Source organism: Hippoglossus stenolepis, chromosome 6, assembly GCF_022539355.2.
Source record: "Hippoglossus stenolepis isolate QCI-W04-F060 chromosome 6, HSTE1.2, whole genome shotgun sequence".
NCBI classification, from domain to species: Eukaryota; Metazoa; Chordata; class Actinopteri; order Pleuronectiformes; family Pleuronectidae; genus Hippoglossus; species Hippoglossus stenolepis.
In genome coordinates, this window is record NC_061488.1 from 16,586,319 (window position 1) to 16,606,772 (window position 20,454).

At 39.2% G+C, this 20,454-nt stretch overlaps 3 protein-coding genes across 3 annotated transcripts; 1 reads left to right on the plus strand and 2 right to left on the minus strand.

Annotated features, from left to right (window-relative positions):
• Positions 1-341: 341 nt before the first annotated feature.
• LOC118110637 (chymotrypsin-like elastase family member 2A) lies at positions 342-4,376 on the minus strand. The gene is made up of 7 exons (XM_035158580.2): positions 4,337-4,376; positions 3,999-4,087; positions 3,668-3,765; positions 1,913-2,035; positions 1,608-1,744; positions 714-859; positions 342-518 (listed from the first exon to the last, which is right to left on the minus strand). Exons 1-7 carry the CDS (start codon positions 4,374-4,376, stop codon positions 342-344), a joined length of 810 nt encoding a protein of 269 aa, XP_035014471.2.
• Positions 4,377-4,788: 412 nt separating this feature from the next.
• On the minus strand, positions 4,789-8,970 carry LOC118111280 (chymotrypsin-C). Its single transcript, XM_035159719.2, has 8 exons — positions 8,803-8,970; positions 8,241-8,329; positions 7,634-7,731; positions 7,109-7,231; positions 6,870-7,006; positions 5,979-6,124; positions 5,006-5,158; positions 4,789-4,828 (listed from the first exon to the last, which is right to left on the minus strand). The coding sequence occupies exons 1-8, from the start codon at positions 8,840-8,842 to the stop codon at positions 4,811-4,813; spliced, it is 804 nt and encodes a 267-aa protein (XP_035015610.1). The 5' UTR covers positions 8,843-8,970; the 3' UTR covers positions 4,789-4,810.
• Positions 8,971-10,043: 1,073 nt separating this feature from the next.
• On the plus strand, positions 10,044-12,775 carry ela2 (elastase 2). The gene is made up of 8 exons (XM_035159381.2): positions 10,044-10,183; positions 10,388-10,476; positions 10,572-10,669; positions 10,985-11,104; positions 11,191-11,327; positions 11,792-11,937; positions 12,110-12,262; positions 12,688-12,775. The coding sequence occupies exons 1-8, from the start codon at positions 10,147-10,149 to the stop codon at positions 12,703-12,705; spliced, it is 798 nt and encodes a 265-aa protein (XP_035015272.1). The 5' UTR covers positions 10,044-10,146; the 3' UTR covers positions 12,706-12,775.
• Positions 12,776-20,454: the final 7,679 nt, after the last annotated feature.

The following is a 20,454-nucleotide window of genomic DNA, read 5'->3' on the forward strand; positions in this document are numbered from 1 at the left end:
GACTCCATAAGTGTTCTGTGGACTTAACACTTCACCCACCCCTCCATCGGCATAGTGGTGTGTAGATAATGAGTGAATTTAAATTTTTGGGTGAACTATCCCTTTAAACTGCGTTCTCAGGACTGATAAACAGCATCTCCATTATTTACAGTAAAACTGAGACAACACATTGTTGGTGATTGTTGTTCTTATTGCAGTAAAAAGCACGTGGATCGTTTCTTCAGTAGCTGGTCACAACCTGCAGAGGGAACAACAGAAACATAATTATATCACACCTCCTTTCTTTGGAAGCCCAGGCCTGTGTTTGCTTCAGGCCACACATGTTTATGCTGGCTTGGTAATTAGAAAGTAAAAATTGTCCTCACTGTGTTGATCCAGCTGATGTAGGAGTTGACTTTTGTAAAGACGGTAGGTTTCTGGAGGACATTGCAGCCCTGACCGGAGCCGAAGCTCACCACGCCGTGGACGTCCCAGGAGCCATCAGGGTTCTGGCAATTCAGGGGGCCGCCTGAGTCTCCCTGTAGGTCAGTGCACACACACACACACACAAACTGTTGGCTAGCAGCTTCAAAGACACTTGGCTACCAATCTAAAGTCTTTTGTACCACGCATGTTGTAAATTTCATTGTCGAGATTAACGATTAACTACCTGTATTCGCCCATTAAATTATTGTTTCATGCCTTATAAGATGACCCTAGCTTGTTTAACTCACGTTACATCCTGCAGTGATGCCGTCTCCGCCAGCACAGACCATCTTGTCTGTGGCCAGGACGCTCCACCAGTCGGGCTGCGAGCAGATGTCGTGGCCAACGACTGGCAGGAGAGCCTGTTGCAGGATGTCAGCCAGAGGACCTTCGGCTGTGGGGGAAGAAACTCAGGTAAGAAACAAGATTCTGCTTTACTTCTCTTTACTTCTATTATTTCAGAAGAAAGTGTTGTACTTATTTACTACACTACATTTATATAATAATTGCAATTATTTTCGATTCAGATAAAGATACAATAAAAGAAAACAATAAGCTTATAAAGTGAAATATATTGTATTTGTTTACTACATAACATTCAACGATACTTAAAATATTTTTTATTCAAAAGAAAAAAATATATGCAATAAAATAATATACTTTAATATAACCTATTGATATTTTAAAATGTATTCATAAATAGGACTCATAAGGGTAGCTAAATTAGATACAATTTACATTTTATATGCATTGTACAATATCAACTAATGACATTACTAATTGCTAATCATATTAATAAACATAAATATTGATGACATAAGTGCAGTGTCTAGTTGTGTTTAGCAATTTCACCTAATGTACATTTCCCCTCAGTTATCCATTATATTTGATTTACTGTTAAGATGAAACGTTAAATATTTTACAAAACCTTAAAAATTACAGAGAAAAGAATCTGAAATATTTTAAAGAAATGACAAATTTATGTGTATATATGTCTAAGTTGTGTAGCAGAAGATTGCTTTTTTTTATTGTAACAGACTATAGTGTACTGACTGTGAAGAAAATGTTCGTATAATATTCAGAATATTTGTGATGATGCAGTGATTGTTGTTTGTTTTTTCTGCTGAGGTGCGTTGACTCACTCAAGAGTCGACCCCAGCCGGTGACGTAGCAGCGAGAACCGTGCTGCAGGGTGACACCTGGGTCTGGGAGGCAGGCCGGCATGATTGTGTCAGAGAAGGTGACAGGGGAAGACAACTTGATCAGGGCGATGTCGTTACTGCAAAGGCAGAAACAATTCACCCACGTTCAGGAAGTGAAGGTAAACACAACTCAGCACAGGTTACATTCATACTTTGCTGCAGCAGATTCTCCAGTGCATCACCGATGTTGTGTTTACACTTGGTTTACTCTGACACATTAGGTGGTATTGAGCTGTGGCTGTTACCGGCTGAGCAGAATGTTGTAGTCCTCATGAGTGATGATTTCAGCCGCACTCAGAGCTACGGATCCCTCCTCGCTCGCCTTCAGGCTGTGTTTACCCAGCTCCACTCTGTAGTTGTAGCGGTCACTGTGGGATGGCAGATGACAGGGTGTCCCCTCTGGGATTTAGACACTGGTATAGACTTCTCTGCCTGTGTGAATCTGTGATTAAGCTGACAGCTGATCACAAATGCTTGGCTGTCCTGTAGGGGTGATGCATGTCTGTTTGAGTCACTAAATGTTTTTAACTTTGCCTTTTTTAAATTCTTTAATTCCCCAGAAAAAGCAAAACAAATTTATGAAAAAAATGATTTCTGGGCAAAGGAGCATTTCCTGGCACAGAACTCTGATCTGGAATAAAGTAGTATGTAGGGTTACTTTCATGAACTGTACATATTGGATCACTGTGGAGATATAGAGTATACAGTGACAAGAAAAGGTTAGTTTGGAAAGATCTGCTGTAATGTATAAATGTGTCTTTAAAAATCACATCTTCATCTAATATACAATATTGAACAAAGACTAATACCTGCAGTCCTTCCCCATATTTAAACATTTGTGAATATATTTGTGAATATGTGAAGCCCTCTGCTAATGACATGAAGACCAGCTCGTTACAGTTTGTAAACCTAGAGGCAGATTCATGACACACAGTCAGAGCTGTGGTTTACAGCTGCATTTACTAAAAAAAACAAAAACACATTTTGAGTTGGCTTTTCACAGGAAGCATCTACTGATGTGTACCAGGTGTACCAGGCCCCGACAGAAAGAGATTACAGAATACTATCTGATGGTTGCATATGTATTCATGAAGACTTTAGATATTCATCAGTCCACAGTTTGACAAAATGGAGATGATTGATCACTGTGGCTACTCTCTGCTCGAGTGCGCCCCGCTAAGACAACTCCAAAGGTAAAAAGCTGAATATTCAGTGAGGAGCTGACTTTTGAATGTCAAGGACGACGAAGCTGCTGCTCTCCAAAAGAAAAAAAAGAAAGCTGAAGTTTGTGAAAGTGCATTCTGACGCTGCACAACACAACTCTTTGTGGACTGATGAGACAGGTTTGTTTGTTTGTCTGTTAGTCAGCAGGATTACGCAAAAAAATGGTTACGAATTAACATGACACTTTGTGGAAGGATGTGGTGTGGCCCAGCAAAGAACCCACAACATTTTTACTGCAGATCTGGATCAGGGGGCGGATCCAGAATTATTGAACATTGCCTGATAAGATAATCTTTTAACATTTGTCATTGATTGTAATTCATGGATGTTGTGAAAAAATCAGATATGTTTAGAGGACTTATATTTATGAATCTACATAATAATCTGGATCCAGTGAATTTAAATGTTGTTTCATTAGGGAACTGTGGTGGAGGTACAGTATGTGGTGGAGGTACAGTATGTGGTGGAGGTAGAAATACAGAAAATAACCTAAGGGGTCATACTGGTTCTTGCAACTGTTAATCAATTCTAAATATTTTTAAAAAGCACTAATTTAAATAAAACTTTTGTGGAGTTTTAATTTAACATTTTATAAAACAATAATATTTACATTTCCGGCCAAAAACAAGTATATTCAAAACCTAGAAACCAGAGGATGAAATCTGAAACAGTGGACCGTTAATAATTTATATAAAATCTGGATCAATGCTGTGTTGTGATTTTGATTATTTTGACTTAATATTGACAGTTGTCCTTTAATGTGAAGTAAAACTGACCTGATACAGTGGGCGGCAGTGAGGACCCAGAGAGAGGAGATTAGGGTTCCTCCGCAGACGTGCCTGTAGCGCCCACTGCTGTCTGACTGCAGCGAGATCTGAGAGGAACAGGACAGTGGGAATTACTACTCTTAACAATTTTAACACCCAACAAATCAATTCCATCTATCGTCCCTCTGAGTTTGCTCTGGGGGAGAAATCCTCATCACACGTTCAGCGTATACTGTAGAGATCTGGAGCTTGAACGTGTATAAGTAGGTGTTAGTACTTGTTTATATCGTGGTGAAATGAAAGCGTTGAGTTGATAATGTTCTGCGGTTGCAGACTTTACCTGCCAGGGCCAGCTGTGAGGCCTGACCTCGTCTCCTGCCACCACCCTGCTCGGCACAGGGGGGAAAGTGGGAAGACCACATCCGTACGCTACGACAAGATTATTAATGTATATTGTGCATAAAACAAGCATAAAAAAGCTTCTTTTTTTTCTGGCACCTTTTTGATTAATTATAGATATGAAAAATCTAATTTCAGTGAAGCCTAACCAATAACCACTCTTTCAAATAGAACATGATTACTAGTACTCTTTACTACTGTCATAAGGGACTATTTGTCTGGATTATGCAACAGCAAATGAGATTTTAGTAACATATGTGAATATTTAATCTTTCTTACCAGTAGCTACCACCAAAGTGAGAACCAGCAGGCTCCTCATGGCTGCAGAGTTTGTAGTTTGAGCCTAAAACTTGTGCTAACAACAGAGGGTGTATTTATACTGTCGGCTAGGAACTTCTATCTGGTGTGTGGACTGACCTGAGCGACACATAAAGTCAAACAAGTGCTGTAAGACTGAGGATACAACATGTGGTTGGTGATACCATTTTCCCATCACTGATTCTAGTTGGAAAAGAGGAACGTTTTCTTTTAAAGGAAAAACCCTGAATAGATTATATATAGAATTAGAAAAAGAAACACTCCTGCTTTAGGCTCAATATTCAGAAAACCTAAGTTGCTTTACATTTTTTCGGGAAACTGCAGATCCGCTAATTGGTACAACATATGATACCAAGAATAAAATAGAAAAAATAACACAAAACTTTTCATTTCATTTCATTTTTATTTCATTATTTATTCCACACCACTGTCCTCTCAGTAGGCCACCATTTTCTGTGAAAAAAAAAAAAGATAGACACATGTGAGATTTATGGCAACATAATGTTTTCAGCAGCAACTTATTTACTGAAATATGATCCTGATTCTTTGCTGGTTTAATCTTTGAAGCTGGAATAAAATAGCTCAAATAACAGAAGTTTAGTCAAGGAGAGAATGTTGTCATGGACTTACAGAGCTGATCCAGTCGCTGTAGGAGCTGACTTGGGTGAACACCGTCGGCTTCTTGGGGAAGTTGCAGCTGAGGCCGGAGCCAAAGCTGACGATGCCGTGAACGCCCCAGGACCCGTCAGCGCTGCGGCAGTTCAGAGGGCCGCCAGAGTCTCCCTGAGCCACATGAGAGAAAACATATGATCCCAACTTCCACATCTAACAGTAACTTCTTTCATAGAGACTCATTTCTAATGCCTGACAGGCATTCTTTAAAATGTTTAGACCTTTTAACACACACTGCAGGGCTGAATGTTATTTTCAAACAGTGTGTAAATATAACAAAATCTTTTTTTTGGACAAAACATCGGAATAGGAAGTTAAAGGACCAAAATATAAATGAACTTGCTGTTTGTAAGTGTAACAATTAGTCTCATTATTTCACAAATTTCAGAAGCTTAAGTTGAAATATTTAATTCAATTGTTGCAATTGCAGACCTTGCAGTTTTGCGTAAAAAGGACTGAAACCATAATCAATCATTAATAGTTTTCTGTTACATTGCTGACATTTGTGTGAAGTCTTGTGTAGAAAGTTTAAATAGAGATGGAAAAAAATAAAACATTAAAACAACATATTTTTGGGCCTTTTCTCCAAAATAAGTGCAGAATTAAGCAGAAACTTAATCATAAGCAAAATAGCAAGAAAATCTCCTGCTGTGTCAATAGATTGTTGTGTTCAGTTTCGACCTATGGTTTAAACTCAGACCCATATGGAGTTTTGCAGCCAATGCCAATAGGATATTAGGGACTAAAACATTTCCAATGTTTTCATAAAATGTAAACATATGTGCCTTCTGCATTGTTTATTTTTTTTAATAAAAGTTGTTGTTATTGGCCAGCTGATTTATCAGTTGGGGTCTAGTCCAGTTTAGAGAATTGGTGTGATTAACCATCTTATACAATAATGCGATCATGTCATTCATTAGTTCAGACTCACGTTGCAACCAGACACGACCCCGTCTCCGCCGGCACAGACCATGGTGTCCTTCACCTGAGCGCCCCACCAGTCAGGCTTGGTGCAGGTGGCGTGGTCCACGACAGGAAGGAGAGCCTGCTGCAGGATGTCAGCGATGGGACCTCCGGCTGCGTGGAGGAGAGATGCACACACTGGTGAGACCTTCACCACATTAATGGATGGAGATTTGACTCATACAGTGCGGCTGGATAACAATACTTGGACTACAGTATCTTTGAGTGTGGTGAGTTTTGTCATGCTGAAGCAATTATTTATTTTTACGATTTTTTGGGGGAATTTTTCCTTTGAAAGGACAGATTAAGCATGAAAGGGTAGAATGAGAGGGGGTTGAGGCCCGCAAGCTGGAATCAAACCTGCGGCCTCTGTAGAGGTTATTTATTTTATGTGATGGATTTGATCAATATTGTTGCTATTTGGCAAATAAGTGAATTTATAGTGTTTTATTTCAGGAAAGCAGTAATTAAAATCCACTCAGTATCTAATCAAGTCAACCAGAGACCGCAAGCAACTAAAATTCTTGAAATTACATGTACTTTGTTTGCAATAAAAATAACGATAACCAGCAAATATGTAAGTGCTAGAATATTGTAACTAAGTTATAACATCTTCGTCATCTTCAGAAAATAAGCACTTTGAGGCCATCTGACATGAAATCACATGATCTAATAGTGCTTCAATATTTACCTTTGTAATACAGTACATAAACATTATTTATAATCCTGTGAACAGTCTATCATATTTTATTAAAACTTCCATAAATAATGTTTTCTCAGCCGAAACTGTCACCCAAACCATAACATAACATTTTTCAGTGACCTGTTTCAAAGAATGAATGAGGGACTGGGAACTCACTGGAGATGCGACCCCATCCAGTGACGTAGCAGGAGTCGTTGTGGGGGAGGATGACGCCTGCAGCAGGGAGACAAGCTGCCATGATGCTGTTAGAGAAGATAACGGGCGTCTCCAGCTTGATCAGAGCAATGTCATTACTGCAGAGGAAACACACACACACACAGAGATCCATCATAGACTCAACAAACTGAAATCATCCTTTTAGATTTCAGCAAACTCTCTCAGGGGTAATGTTGTACCGGATGAAGAAGGGGTTCCACTTCTCATGCACAATGATGTTGGCGGTGCCCATGAACACAGCGCCCGCCTCTGTCTCGATCAGGTTCTGCTTTCCCATGGCCACTCTGTACTCCTTGCTACTGCTGTTAAATCCACAAACAGAAGAATATAAAGCAATAAGAAGCTTTTCAGAGAGTGAATTTGTGAACAATTTCAGCAGTTTTCTTCTAAACCCAATAAACAGCCAATTACCATCCATGTTATGAAGATTCTATGTGGAAACATATGCCTCCCTGCAAGGCTTTTAATCTTCTAGTCTTTTCTTTAATAAAAAAAAACATGTGCTTGAAGATATTAAGGCTTCAGCTAACTTTGGTCTCTTGAACCAGTCCAAATGTGTAAGAAACAGGTTAAATCACCTCACAATTCAGCACTTATGGACAATACAGCCCACACCATGTCACTGATAGCTAATATTTGTGTCAGTGTGAGGATGCAGGTGTAATCATTCATCATGAATCCTTTTAGGCTCTACTATCTCATACCTGATGCAGTGAGCAGCGGTGAGGACCCACTGGTTAGAGATCAGGGTCCCTCCACAGGTGTGTCTCCACTCACCTTGTCTGTTATACTGCAGGGAAATCTGAAACATGCACATGAACCCAATCCATTATTGTAAATATTTTTTGTTCTTTTTTCGTGTGACATTTTTTGGGTCCTTGGATGGATGATGCAGAGACAAACAACAATTCATCCTCACATTCACACTTCAATTTAGTTTCCAGTTAACTTAACCTCAATCCGCATGTCTTTGGACTGTGGGGGGAAGGTGGAGTACCAAAAAACACAGATACAGGAAGAACATGCAAACTCCACATGACACCATGACACCGCCCCTGCCACCCCTGATATCTTCTAAATCTCTAAAGAAACTGTCCTATTTTTCTGCGCTGTGCTGTTTAATGTATTCTTCTACTTAATTTGGGTCATGCTACTGCACTATAAGCACACTATAACTGGATTTCTAGTCTTTTACTTTACACAGTCTATCCGTAAATCACCTTATCTTCTTCTATTTATCTAATTCAATTATTGTGTAAACCCGGGTCTCTGTGGAAGGAAAGTGAAAACTCCTCGCTCAGCATGTTTTACCTGCCAGGGCCAGCTGTGAGGCCTGACGTCCTCTCCTCCAACCACCCTGGTCACCACAGGGGAGAAGGTGGGCAGACCGCACCCGTAGGCTGAGGGGACACACAGACAGACAGACAGACAGACTCTTTTCAAATTGTGAACTGGTGCACACAACTATTAACCTGCATGCAGTTGTTAAGTCCTTCCCTATATTTCAGATCTTTTATCTTCCTACGAGCCAGGACGCAGTCTGAGATCCTCAGGACATTACAAAATCTAGGCTGAAAACCAAAGGAGATAGAGCCTTTGCCCCTACACTTTGGAACAATCTCCCAGAAGAGATGAGACTAACAGAATTGGTAACCTGTTTTATCTCTATTAAAAAAAGCTTTTATCGTAATATGTCTATGACTTTTATTATCTGTATCTTTATTATTATTATTATTATTTTACTCTGTCTGTGACTTTCATACTGTTTGTTGTAAAACACTGTATTATTATTAAAAAGCTGTAAAACCAAGTAAGCAGAGATTAGGCCGTAACAAAGACGTGTGTGATGTTTTAGCAACAGAAAGAGACTCACCTCCAGCAACGAAGAGAGCGACAACCACAAACTTCATCATTTTTGAATCTCCACAGTTTGCAATAAAACATGTCACGTATTTATACCTTTCATAATGTTACATAACCTTCACAAACTGTGTCAATTGGAAATTTACCCTGCGATAAATCTTGATACTGAGGTGGAGCTAAGAGGAGAAATCAGAATGCCAGAAATAAACAGGAGGCCAAGGCCACAGTGCCCCGCACTTCTATATGATCTCAAATGTGTTTGTTGAGCGAGTTAGCGGAATGAAGGGTGTTTATCTTTTATCGTTAGAAGTTCACACAAAGAACCTGGCTCCAAATCAAATGTAGAGCTCAGCTTTGAGAGAAAAATACTGCCTCATCCATCATATGACTGTAAAGTATTCCTGAAATGAAGGTAAGCAGTATTAGTATAATACTAAAATTCCCTTTTACATTACATATATCTATGTGAAAAACAGGTCTGGTCATTAAGTTTTATCTCAGTAAAAACCACAAAATATAGCAAATACAAAATTATGTTTTATCTGAGCGTTCCAGAAAAATATTTGAACATGAATTAAAATGTAATTTTTTGATAGATATCAAGAAAACAACATGGAGTGTTACAAAAAATATGATGCAACTTCACTGTTGTATCCGCTCAAAAGAAGCCGTACAAAAATGGTAATAATGAATTATTATTTTTAAAGTACAACTTTATTAAATATATATATATTTTTTTGTCCATATATATTTTCCAATGTTGCCTGTTTTATAATTATAAACACAAAACACATGAGGGATGTGTCTTATGTGTAGAAACTTCATAGCATCACATGATGTGGGATTAATTCAAATACGTTTTGAGTACAATTTGTTTACATTTTTAACACTTACAATAAGTTGCATATTTGCATATATCATTTGAAATTCTTCATATCCATATGTTTACACATGCATTAAGATGAATGATTTCTGTTGCCCATTCCAAAAGTAGACTTTGTCATAAAAAGTTATTTAAATCCTAAGTGAACAATGTGTGTTTTCAAGTATAGTTTATCTCTTATTGTTTTGATAGAGCATGTTTAAATAAGCGTATAACCACAGAGTGGAAACTTAAAAAGTAAAAAGAGCTGACCAGCTCTGGTCGCTGTGAGACATCTGGGAGGTTCACACAGAGGCTGAGGTGCAGGTGGATGTATTTGGGGATATCTATGGTTACTTATCTCCAAGGTTGCTTTATTTTTCCCACCTACTTTTCCTGGCTGCGCTGTGAACGTTACGCAACACGCCTGAGGTCTGTTAAAGCAGTATATAAGCAGGAGCAGGTGTCTGAACCTCTCTGAAGACAGTCACCATGAAGTTTGTGATCCTGGCTTTGTTTGTTGCTGGTGGTAAGATCCTTCACTCCGTTTGCTTTGCTACATTAACCAGGACACATTCCTTTACATATGAAGCATTGAGTTTATTGAGCTTAACAGAATCACATTCAAATGCTTGGAAATAATGTTTTTGCTATAAAGCTGTCTAAAGCTCAGTCAGTCTTCCCTTAATGAGTTAATTTATCAATCACCATATTCTGCTCTGATGTCTCTCAGCCTACGGGTGCGGCCTGCCCACATTCCCCCCCACCGTCACCAGGGTGGTTGGTGGAGAAGATGTCCGTGAGCACAGCTGGCCCTGGCAGGTAAAATCTTTCAGATCATCTCTAAATTCTGTCTTCTGTCCGTTTCCTAAAGTCATAAAACGTTAATGTGCCGTCGTTGTCTTTTCCCCCCCCAGGTGTCTCTGCAGTACAAGAGTGGCAGCAACTTCTACCACACATGCGGTGGCACTCTGATTTCCAGCCAGTGGGTCCTCACTGCTGCTCACTGCATCGGGTATGACTGCAACAAGTTTTCGAAATGTGAACTAGGAAGGTTTAGACAGAGATAGAGACCTGTGGTGGACAGGGTGTTTGTCATACATGGTGATAGAGGCAGCACAGAAAGATTTATAGTTTAAAAAAAATATATGTGAGTAAAATTGATTACTTAAGCCGTTATTGAACAGTTTAAGGAAAAAGCTAGAAATTAATAATTGATGAAGTTGTTATGGTGGCGGTAATCGAGGTAATTGTATTGGTACTTGTAACGTTTTTATAAAAAGTTGTGATTTTTAATTACTTTTATTTAATTTGTTTTGTGGCTGAGCAGCAGTCGCACCTACAGAGTCTACATGGGAAAACACAACCTGAAGAACGACGAGTCTGGTTCCATCGCTATCAGCCCCGCCAAGATCGTCGTCCACGAGAACTGGGACTCCTACAGAATCCGGTGGGCTGAGTCATAGTAACAATATATCACAATATGGCTAAGTGGTGTTCTGCTGTTTCTAAATGTGTTTCTATTCATTGCTCCAGTAACGACATTGCCCTGATCAAACTGGCGACTCCCGTCACCTTCTCTGATGCCGTCATGGCCGCCTGTCTTCCCAACGCTGGTGACATCCAGGCTCATGGAGCTCCATGCTACGTCACTGGTTGGGGACGTCTCTGGAGTAAGTTACATCATTGATAAAAAAAAGTAGAACAATATTAAACAACAGAATAAGTGTAAGGAGATGGAACAGCAATATGTAAGCAGAAGAAAACAGCTGTCAACCAAGGCTGGAAACAGTAAGTTCTTGTAATATCAGTAAAGTTTTAAATTCTCCTGTTAAATTGAATTTTTATCCCAGGACTCAAGAGGTTAATCATCAACTGAAATGTCATTGGCCATGAATTTTATCAGGACTGAGGGGACTTTAACTTCCCCTCAATTTCCCAATAATCAAAAAAATAAATGTTACAATTTTGGCCACAGTAAACAGACGTAATCTATAAACTCTGTTCATCCTGGAAAAACATAATAATCCATGAAAAAACTTGGTTTAAAATGAGTAAACGTTTCAAGTCAATTTTGCATGAGACTTTACCTTGAATGAAGTGGTCTTGACTGTGAATTCCCTGTTCTTGTGTAAAGCTGGAGGTCCCATCGCTGACGTCATGCAGCAGGCCCTCCTCCCTGTGGTCGGACAGGCCACCTGCACCAAGCCCGACTGGTGGGGCAGCCTGGTCACCAACAACATGGTCTGTGCTGGAGGAGCAGGAGACCTGGCCAGCTGCAATGTGAGTCACACTCATTTAACATTTTTACAAACTTATGTCAAAAAAAAGGTCCAGCCTTAAAATGAAAAGCACAGCTAAACATTGCATCATTAAGATTTAGATCTACAAATATTTATTTTTCTGAAAGCATTTTCCATCATGTGTCATCGGAACATTTGTTGTCGCCGTGTAGGGAGACTCTGGCGGTCCCCTGAACTGTGAGAGCCCTGATGGCTCCTGGGAAGTCCACGGTGTGGTGAGCTTCGGCTCAAGCATGGGCTGCAACTACCCCAAGAAGCCCTCTGTCTTCACCAGGGTCAGCGCCTACATCCCCTGGATCAACAACGTGAGTGGGAAAGCATTGAATATTAGAATATTTCTCCAAAGATTTCATCATACATTAAAGATGGTTTTGTTTCTTTTTGGCACATGCTAAAATGGTTAAAACTTTGTCCCCATCTTGAGATAATTTACTGGTTTACCGGCTTCATGGACAAATCAAACAACAGGAGTTTTTTTAAACTACTTAAGGGCATTTGTTTCTTTATTAAATGGCTCCTGATGTTCAAAATCTGAGAAATGGTTTGATATGAAATCCAGCAACTCTCCATAAATAATTTACTGGAATTATACAAAGTATAAAATATTAATCAAATTTTTTAATTTAAACCTTCAGTTTTGGTAGCAGAGGAATAGTAAGTGTACATTTTGTGATAAAGAGGTGCTGTAATGCTTTATTTTAAATATTGTCTTTATTCTTTCTTTTTACAGGTGATGACCACATACTAAATATGTTCGACTATTTTGTGTCATTGTTGCTGGTTGCACTTGATCATCAAATACAGAATGTATACGGTAACACGGTGTCCTTTGTTATTTGTGCTTTAGACAAAGAAAACATCACTCACTAAAATGTGTATGTTATGTATTAACATGTGAACACTCATTATTGCTATATTCACAGAACATAATTACATTACATTACATAATAAGCATTTCATTAAGAATCAATATGCTACCAGTGACAGAGCCTCCATGCATGTCTCTGTCCCTGTTTCATTTTTTTCACAGGGCCTTCTCCATCGCTGCCCCAAAACTCTAGAACTCCCTCCCTCCCATCATCAGACTATCCCCCTCAATAGAAGTTTTCAACAAAAGTAAACTGAAAAAACTGTTTTTATGTTTTTATTTGTTAGATTTTCAATGTTCCTAAATTGTTCTTGTTGTTATTGTTATTACTGGTAGTGGTGATGGTAGTGACAATAATAATGACAAGGTTTTTTTGTCTTGTTTTTAATTTCACTGTTATTTTTGTGTTGTAAAGAACTTTGGATCAACAATACTCATTTAAAGTGCTTTATAAATCAAGTTGAATTTTAAATTTATTCTTATGTTTTCATGATATAAAGAATAAAAGAAAAATAAATACTTACAGCATGAGTCCAAATCTCACAACACAATCCACCTTAGGAAGCTTTGACTCAGGCCACAACACCCTTAATGTTTGTCATGTCACACTTATATATTCACTGATCATGAGAGAAAAACATTGAAGCCTACAGTTTCTGAAATTTGTTTTTCTAAATGTTATTTACAGCTTTTTTTGTTTTTTGCAAAGCCAAAAATATGTCACTGTCCTTTCAGTGTATGAGGTTACAACAAAATAATTTAATAGCTGTATTTTAAGCTTCATTTAAAAGTAATGCCCTAGGGCTCACTGAAACATTTTGAAAGTTTCATCTGCACGTGCAGAAAAGGTGTTTGTGGAAGTAAGTTTGTGGACTTGCAGTTTCCTCTCTGTCCACTTGGGGAACACTGCTGCTGGACTGCGGTATTGCAGGTACACTATGGAGTAGCTGCAGCAGAAGAAGAAGTAATTAGCCATCACGGTGCTCACCTGTTTGATGGAATGTCTCTGAGGAGTTTTTCTGACCTGCTGTAAGTTTATTAATTCTCTGTTTCTCTTTCATCTTCCTCATTATCAACTCTTGTTTCTAGTTAATGACTCTTTCTACAGCCGCTCAGGAGAAGCTAATACATTTAAACGGTCAATGCTAACAACAAACACTCTGAAAAAGGAAATGGTAGTAATAGCAATTATAAACTACATGTGTGAAGAGGTGTCAAAGTAGTGTTTAAACACTTTAAACACATGAAAACAACACTGTTCTGTCTTTAGTGTGTTCATGTGCGAACACAACCTCACTGGTGGAGGTCAAACCATCTGGGGACGTCAGTGAACTGTTGTCTGTGGCATCAGGGGTGTGGGACTTGTAATTCATTCAGGTATACGTGTATTTAAAATCAATGTAATGAAGTATTTGAAAGATTCATAATTATTAACAAAGTCCCACGGCTTTCCTTAAGGGTTGTCAAGTGGGTTTTAGAGTTTATGTTATGATGCAGTTAGAGGAGAGAGAGAGAGAATGAGTGTGGAACAGAAAGTTGTTTCTGAACCTACAGCAGCTGCAGAAGACTCAAGCACAAGGGCCACCACCATCATACTGATCAATTCTGGTTAAACCACCTAAAATCCATATGTCTAGATAATTACATTTAATGATTGAACATTTTAGTTTCCAGGAACTACACCAGGTCATCTTCATCCTTTCACTAATTATTTCATGTTCAAAAGGGGAGCTCAGTTATTCACTTATTTATTTCTGTTTACATGGAGGTTGTGAATAGGACGTTAACATTAAATTAAAGAAATTATATTGATCTCATAAAGGGTAATTCATGCGTGAGATCAGCTTCGTTCAAAAACAGACTCATTGATAAGTAACTTTAAAACGTTTATTATATACATTGTGTACATTTAATACATACATTTAATACATTTCAGTGAAAAGAGTGCATACAGATGTACTACTTATCTGTCCTTCATCTTTATAAAATAGCAGTTTATATAAACTGCACTGATAATCAGTTTCTTGTTAGTAAAATACAAGTGGAAATAGCTAACATTGTTTACTCTAAAGTCCTGGAGGATATGGCTTTTTAAAAGGCAACAGAGTGATGGAAACACCAAACCTAAAACTACTTTATTTCACATTATTTTCTGTACTCGCTCCCTTCTGGACCAGCCTCCCCTGGGAGCGTTCCAATACAGTTTTTATATATTACAGATTCTTTAGTCACAACCCCAATTACTGTCCTGTCTTGTACCTGGAAAGATCTCATTTATAACCATGATGTGAACAAAAACCACTGAGCCACTGTTTTGCTCCCAGGGCTCATTTGCATGTTAATTATCATTAGAAACCCAGGAAAACAAGTCATTGCTGTTAAATAAGCAACCTTATCTTTCATTTCTCCTCTGATGTTTTCAGACAGTGTCCGCTGTATCATTACTTACTCACAACCTCCATCATAACAGTGCATATTGTAATTTATCCAGTGACTTATGTGTTTTGGGCAAAATCTACAGTAAAGTGTGCCGCTTGTATTATTGAATTGAATCGTTTATCATGATGTTTTCATCTGGGTTGTTTGTTAATTAGTTGGCAAGATTGTGCAAAAACTACTGGACGGATCACCACTTTATGACACTTGGTGGAAGGATGCGGTGCGGTTTTGGGAAGGACCCATTCAATTTTGGTGAAAAAAATCAGGAAATAAGTGTTTGCAATATGGTGCATCAATATGGTGAAGGTATAGCTCTACTGAGTGCCATTCTAATAGAGACATGGTATTTAGATGGGAAGATAAGATGATGTAATGTAAAATTACTTATTAAACTACTGCTATTAAATTCATCTACAGTACTTTTTCAAAATCACATGACAACAGACTCTGCTCCAGGAAGATTCATTTAGAAAAAAATATTCATATGTCAAGGGTAAACTATTTATGAAATCATAAGAACATCTACTAAACATAGACAAACCACACTGAGAAAGACAATCAGTGGTCATAAGATGAATACAACTAATGGGGTTATGGTAGTAAAGAGAGTTATCATGGCAAATCGGAGACGGTAAAAACTCATTTGGATGTGTTGGCTCCACACAGACGACTTCTTTAGCTGTGATTGGTTTGTTGTTGACATTAAGCACAGGATTACTTCTGTTTGATTAAGTCTTAATAGGATGTCCTTAATTAAATAGTTTTCATTCTCTTTTAGTAAAATGTTCAAAATCAGTAATGACATTTTGGCACCTGACACAAGGCCTTTTACTGAAAACTGGCAGAGGTTCAGTGGTAACTTTCTCAGTGTGTCCTAGTATTGTTTTCTTTTGCCACAAGATGGCGACACATAACTATTTTGCAGCTCCGTCAGAGGGATGATGTACTGTGGTATTTTCAGAGTAAGAGATGCTTCATACATTTCAACTGCGTTATAGACTAAAACATTGCATGTTACCTGAAATGATAATATCTGTGTTTAAATGTAGGATTTCGTTTTTTTTTATGTTATTGAGGCTTCAAGGTAATACTTATTATTTATTTCATTGGAGATGTGTACAAACCCTTATAAAATACAACCATGCACAAAAGACATCTATGTTAGATGGTTGCTGCTGGATGAAATTTAATTTCATAACCGAATCGACTCTGTTTGACTTTATATCTATAAAATGCCAGTATATTTTTTTATGGTGAAAGAGAGGTTCTTTCTTGCTCATTTCAGCTAACTGCTCTGACGGCCAGGATTATTAAATGTATGATGCTGTCAGTGGGTACACAGAAATAATTTTGTCAGTAAATCTGCATTGTTATTGAAAACATCTTTGATATGAAACGGCCTTTCTGGCGGCAATTTCTGGCAGAGCCCTGGACACCAGCAGGTGTGAGGTTTCCAGCGCATAAACTGAACCCAACAAGCAATAATGTTTAACAAATGTAACCTTTGAGCCTCTTCTGCACTGCGATGAGATGTTTTTGGCACTCCGCAGAATTCCTGGATGTCACTCTCTGACTCCGCTTTGACCCTTGTCCATCTGTTAGTATGTCCGGGGTTAGAGGGCTACTGAATACTACACATGTTGTTGGCCTCAGGGTGTGTGCAAAATGTTTTGGGTGTGAGACGGATGCTGTGATGGACTGTGAGGGTAGACATATGGCCCACGCATGGACCTTTTCAAGTTCAAGCACAGCTGAAACCAACTGTATGTGCATGTGCTTGTCTGTGCCACCCCGGTGCTAGTCGGGGCTTGTTGCCCGTGGCGGGTTCGCTGCTGGGAAATGGAGTTTAAACAAAGAACATGCAGGGCAGAAGCTGTTAAGTGGCCCCTCTGCACCGGCTCTGTCATTGCATATGACCAGTGTTTAGCACCACTTTGGTGCTCAAGAACATGATTTAAGTGCGCCAAGTGACAACCGCAGTGACTTCATGCCAGACATCTTCCAACTTGCCCGTAGCCCTTTCACTCGTGCACTCCAGGGTGTGCTAATCACCTCCTTCAAACAGGGCCATGAGATCACGGTCACATTTTTCTTGTTGTAAAAGACCAGTGCAAATGAAAAGAGCTACAGGTGTGATGTCAGGTTAGTGACATTCGCTGTGTTCACTTGTCACCTTCCTGACTTTGTACACTTTTCCGAACCAGATTATTGGCTGATGAGATCCCATTGTTACACTTCAGTAATTTACGGTTCCATGTTGAAGTTTTATTTGCTTTCATAGGCACGTGTGTAATTCCACTTTTTCCAAGTTCTTGTTTCATTGTTAGTTTTATTAAATGCACTACTCCTAACGTCTGATCTTTATTAGTTTCAGCACTGCGCACATGGCCCTGGTGACACGTCTGCTATTACTTTTATCCAGTGATCCGTCTGTCAGAGACATGGGTTTGGTCGTGGCGTGTGCTATTTTAGCAAGCACTGGTAAAGCAGTGGATAGTGGACATGCAAGAGAGTCAAACTCTGATATCAGCACAGGAGAAATGGACATTGAAAATATTAGCTTTGACTTATAGTTGTGCTGTTTAAGAAGAGGCACAGGAGGGCACTACTAAAATGTTACCGTCCAGGAGGAAAATGGTACCTTTTTATCGACACGTTTAGTGGCCTTGCTGATGTCATCATCACCCTGTGAGTGTGTGTGTATGTGTGTGTGCAATGAGGCAGACTCTTCCCGTGTGGGCATCATGGGACAAAGTAGTCTTTATGCAGTGTGCCGAGCTCTAAGGCAGAAACATTGTTGAGCAGTAAAACATTCGGTAACCAAAACCACATGTTCCAGAGTGGAGGACAGGCAAACACAGGCAGCCTCTAGCAGCTCCACATCAGGAGTTGGTGCCCTATCATCGGGGGCTCAGGGGCTCCTTTTTGACTCTAACGCAACACTCTCGCTCGACGTCGTGCATTTTATGTGTATCAGGAAACTCAAATGGGGAACAGATTGTCCCTGACACAACTGCTGCAGGAGATGGGTGTGTAAGGAGCAGGTTTGTCCTGACACATTTTAAATACAACCGAACATGCCACTTGCTCCTGAATATTTTTTTTTTAAAATAATTGGTTCAACAGATGTTTTAAAGAAAGGTGCAAAAGGTAATTATCAATTGGTGTAACATATGTGGATGGTAAAAGTAAGTCTCTTTGCCAATAGCCCATGGCCTTCAGACACTTATAGAGCATGTCTAACATCACTGTCAATCAGCCAAATACGTAGAATAACTGCATCAAGGAAACTGCATCGAGAAAATAAATCTAGAAAAAGGAGTATCTTGAAGTGGGGAGGTGGGCTCCATGATCATACTTGGATATAAATCCCAACTGAGTGGGACAAAACCAAATCAGCAGGGAGAGACTAAGCTGAAGTTTCTCAACATTTCTCTGTCAAATGAAGTAAAGTTGTTGAATGTTCTTCCAGCAAAGATCATAAAAGCAAAAAAACATTTTTTCCATCGCTTCTTCTTTGCATGATTAGACGTTTACTTTATTCCCTCTATAACCTCAGTGGGTGACTGTTACCAGAGCTATTGTGTTTTCTTAATGGTGGCCGTCTAAATTATTGGAAAACTTGTCAGTTGTGGTGTTTTCCTCCATAAAACTTCTGTGCAGGCTGGAGCTGCTGATGCACTTCTGTTGTTCAGTGTTGTGTTTCCATTCTTCCACCAGTCCAATAAAATTTTACAATTCCCTCTCAGAGCCCTAACTGAACGTGCACGGTGGTAATTAGCAAGTTGGTAGGAGTTAATTTTTTTTAATTGATTCCCCACCCTTCTCAGATCATGAGGCGCTCTGTCTTGAGAGCTGCAGACCACCACCGGCTCGGCTAGGAGGTCAGCCATAATTAAAGGGACAGTGTGCCACATTAGCCATGCATGGAGTTGAGCCGGTAACAGAATTTAAATCAGTCAGCCCCCAAGGTTAAGGCTGAACCCTTGACCCAGACCCAGTGCTCCCATTTCCCTCTTCCCTTTAATGTTTGCTCATACCTGCTTCAACCGCCGTACTAATTCCTGAACAAAGACCAAACAAGGTCTCATTTAGTCGCTGTCTGTCTCGGCCGGTGTTTCTTTCCTTTTCAGACCTATTAGATTTCACCTCCGCTGAGAATAGGAAACCAGTTGGCTGTAATCTACACAAGTTACATGTTGTTGTTTGGTTTTTATCCCTCCACCAAAGAGGTTATGTTTTCACCCCTGTTCATTTGTTTGTTGGTTTGTTGGTTTTGAAGCAAGACTGGAGAAAAACTACTGGGTTGATTTCTATGAAACTTGGTGGAAGGAACAAGTTTGGGTCAGGGAGCAGATCCAGGAATTTTTTTGGTCACTTTCTTTATCATTGAGTTGTCCAACATTTTTCTTAATTTCTCACAGAATAATTCATTGATCTTGATGAAAAATATTTAGGTGACTGATATGTGTGTGTGCAATATGGTGCAGATCAAAATAAAATGTTGTGGATCTAGCAAATTTAAAATATGGTTAATAGTTGGACTGTTGGGCCTTGGTGGAGGAATGTACCCTACTGATTCTAGTTTTTTAAGTTGTGTTTCCAGTTGCCATGTCAGTGTTTTGCTTGTCTGAGAGGGATGAGGTTAAATAGTAATTGTTACTTGCACTTCTGTGTATAAATTATAATGGTTAACAGCACACTAAGTATCAAGACTTCAGTCCATACCCATGGAACAAGCTGTTTTTGACCATGAGCCTTTGCAATTACGGTGCCATTGTAATTAATTAGTATTTGTTTGTATGTGTGTTTAACTGCTTCGTCTTAAAGCTGTAATAGTTTCTTTTGAAGTGCTGGAGCCGTGTGTCAGGGGCCATGTTTGTGTTATTGCAGATCCTCTGAGAGCCCATTGTTTGGAGACCTCACAGGTTCCTCCTAATCTAATTGGCCACGGATGTCCCGGCTCAGGACCTTTCTCCATGCTCTGGGGATTGACAGAGCTGTTCGGGGCTTGAAAAGTCACTTGTCCAAATACAGCCTTGTTTAATTACAGGAGGGGGATGCCTACATATCACTGCACAGAACAGAACACCCCCAAACCCAATAAATGCCCAGTCTAACTCTTTTCAGACTAGATATTCAACTCCACCTCTAAAAGAATCTCTATCCAAATAGGAACTGGATTTGAGT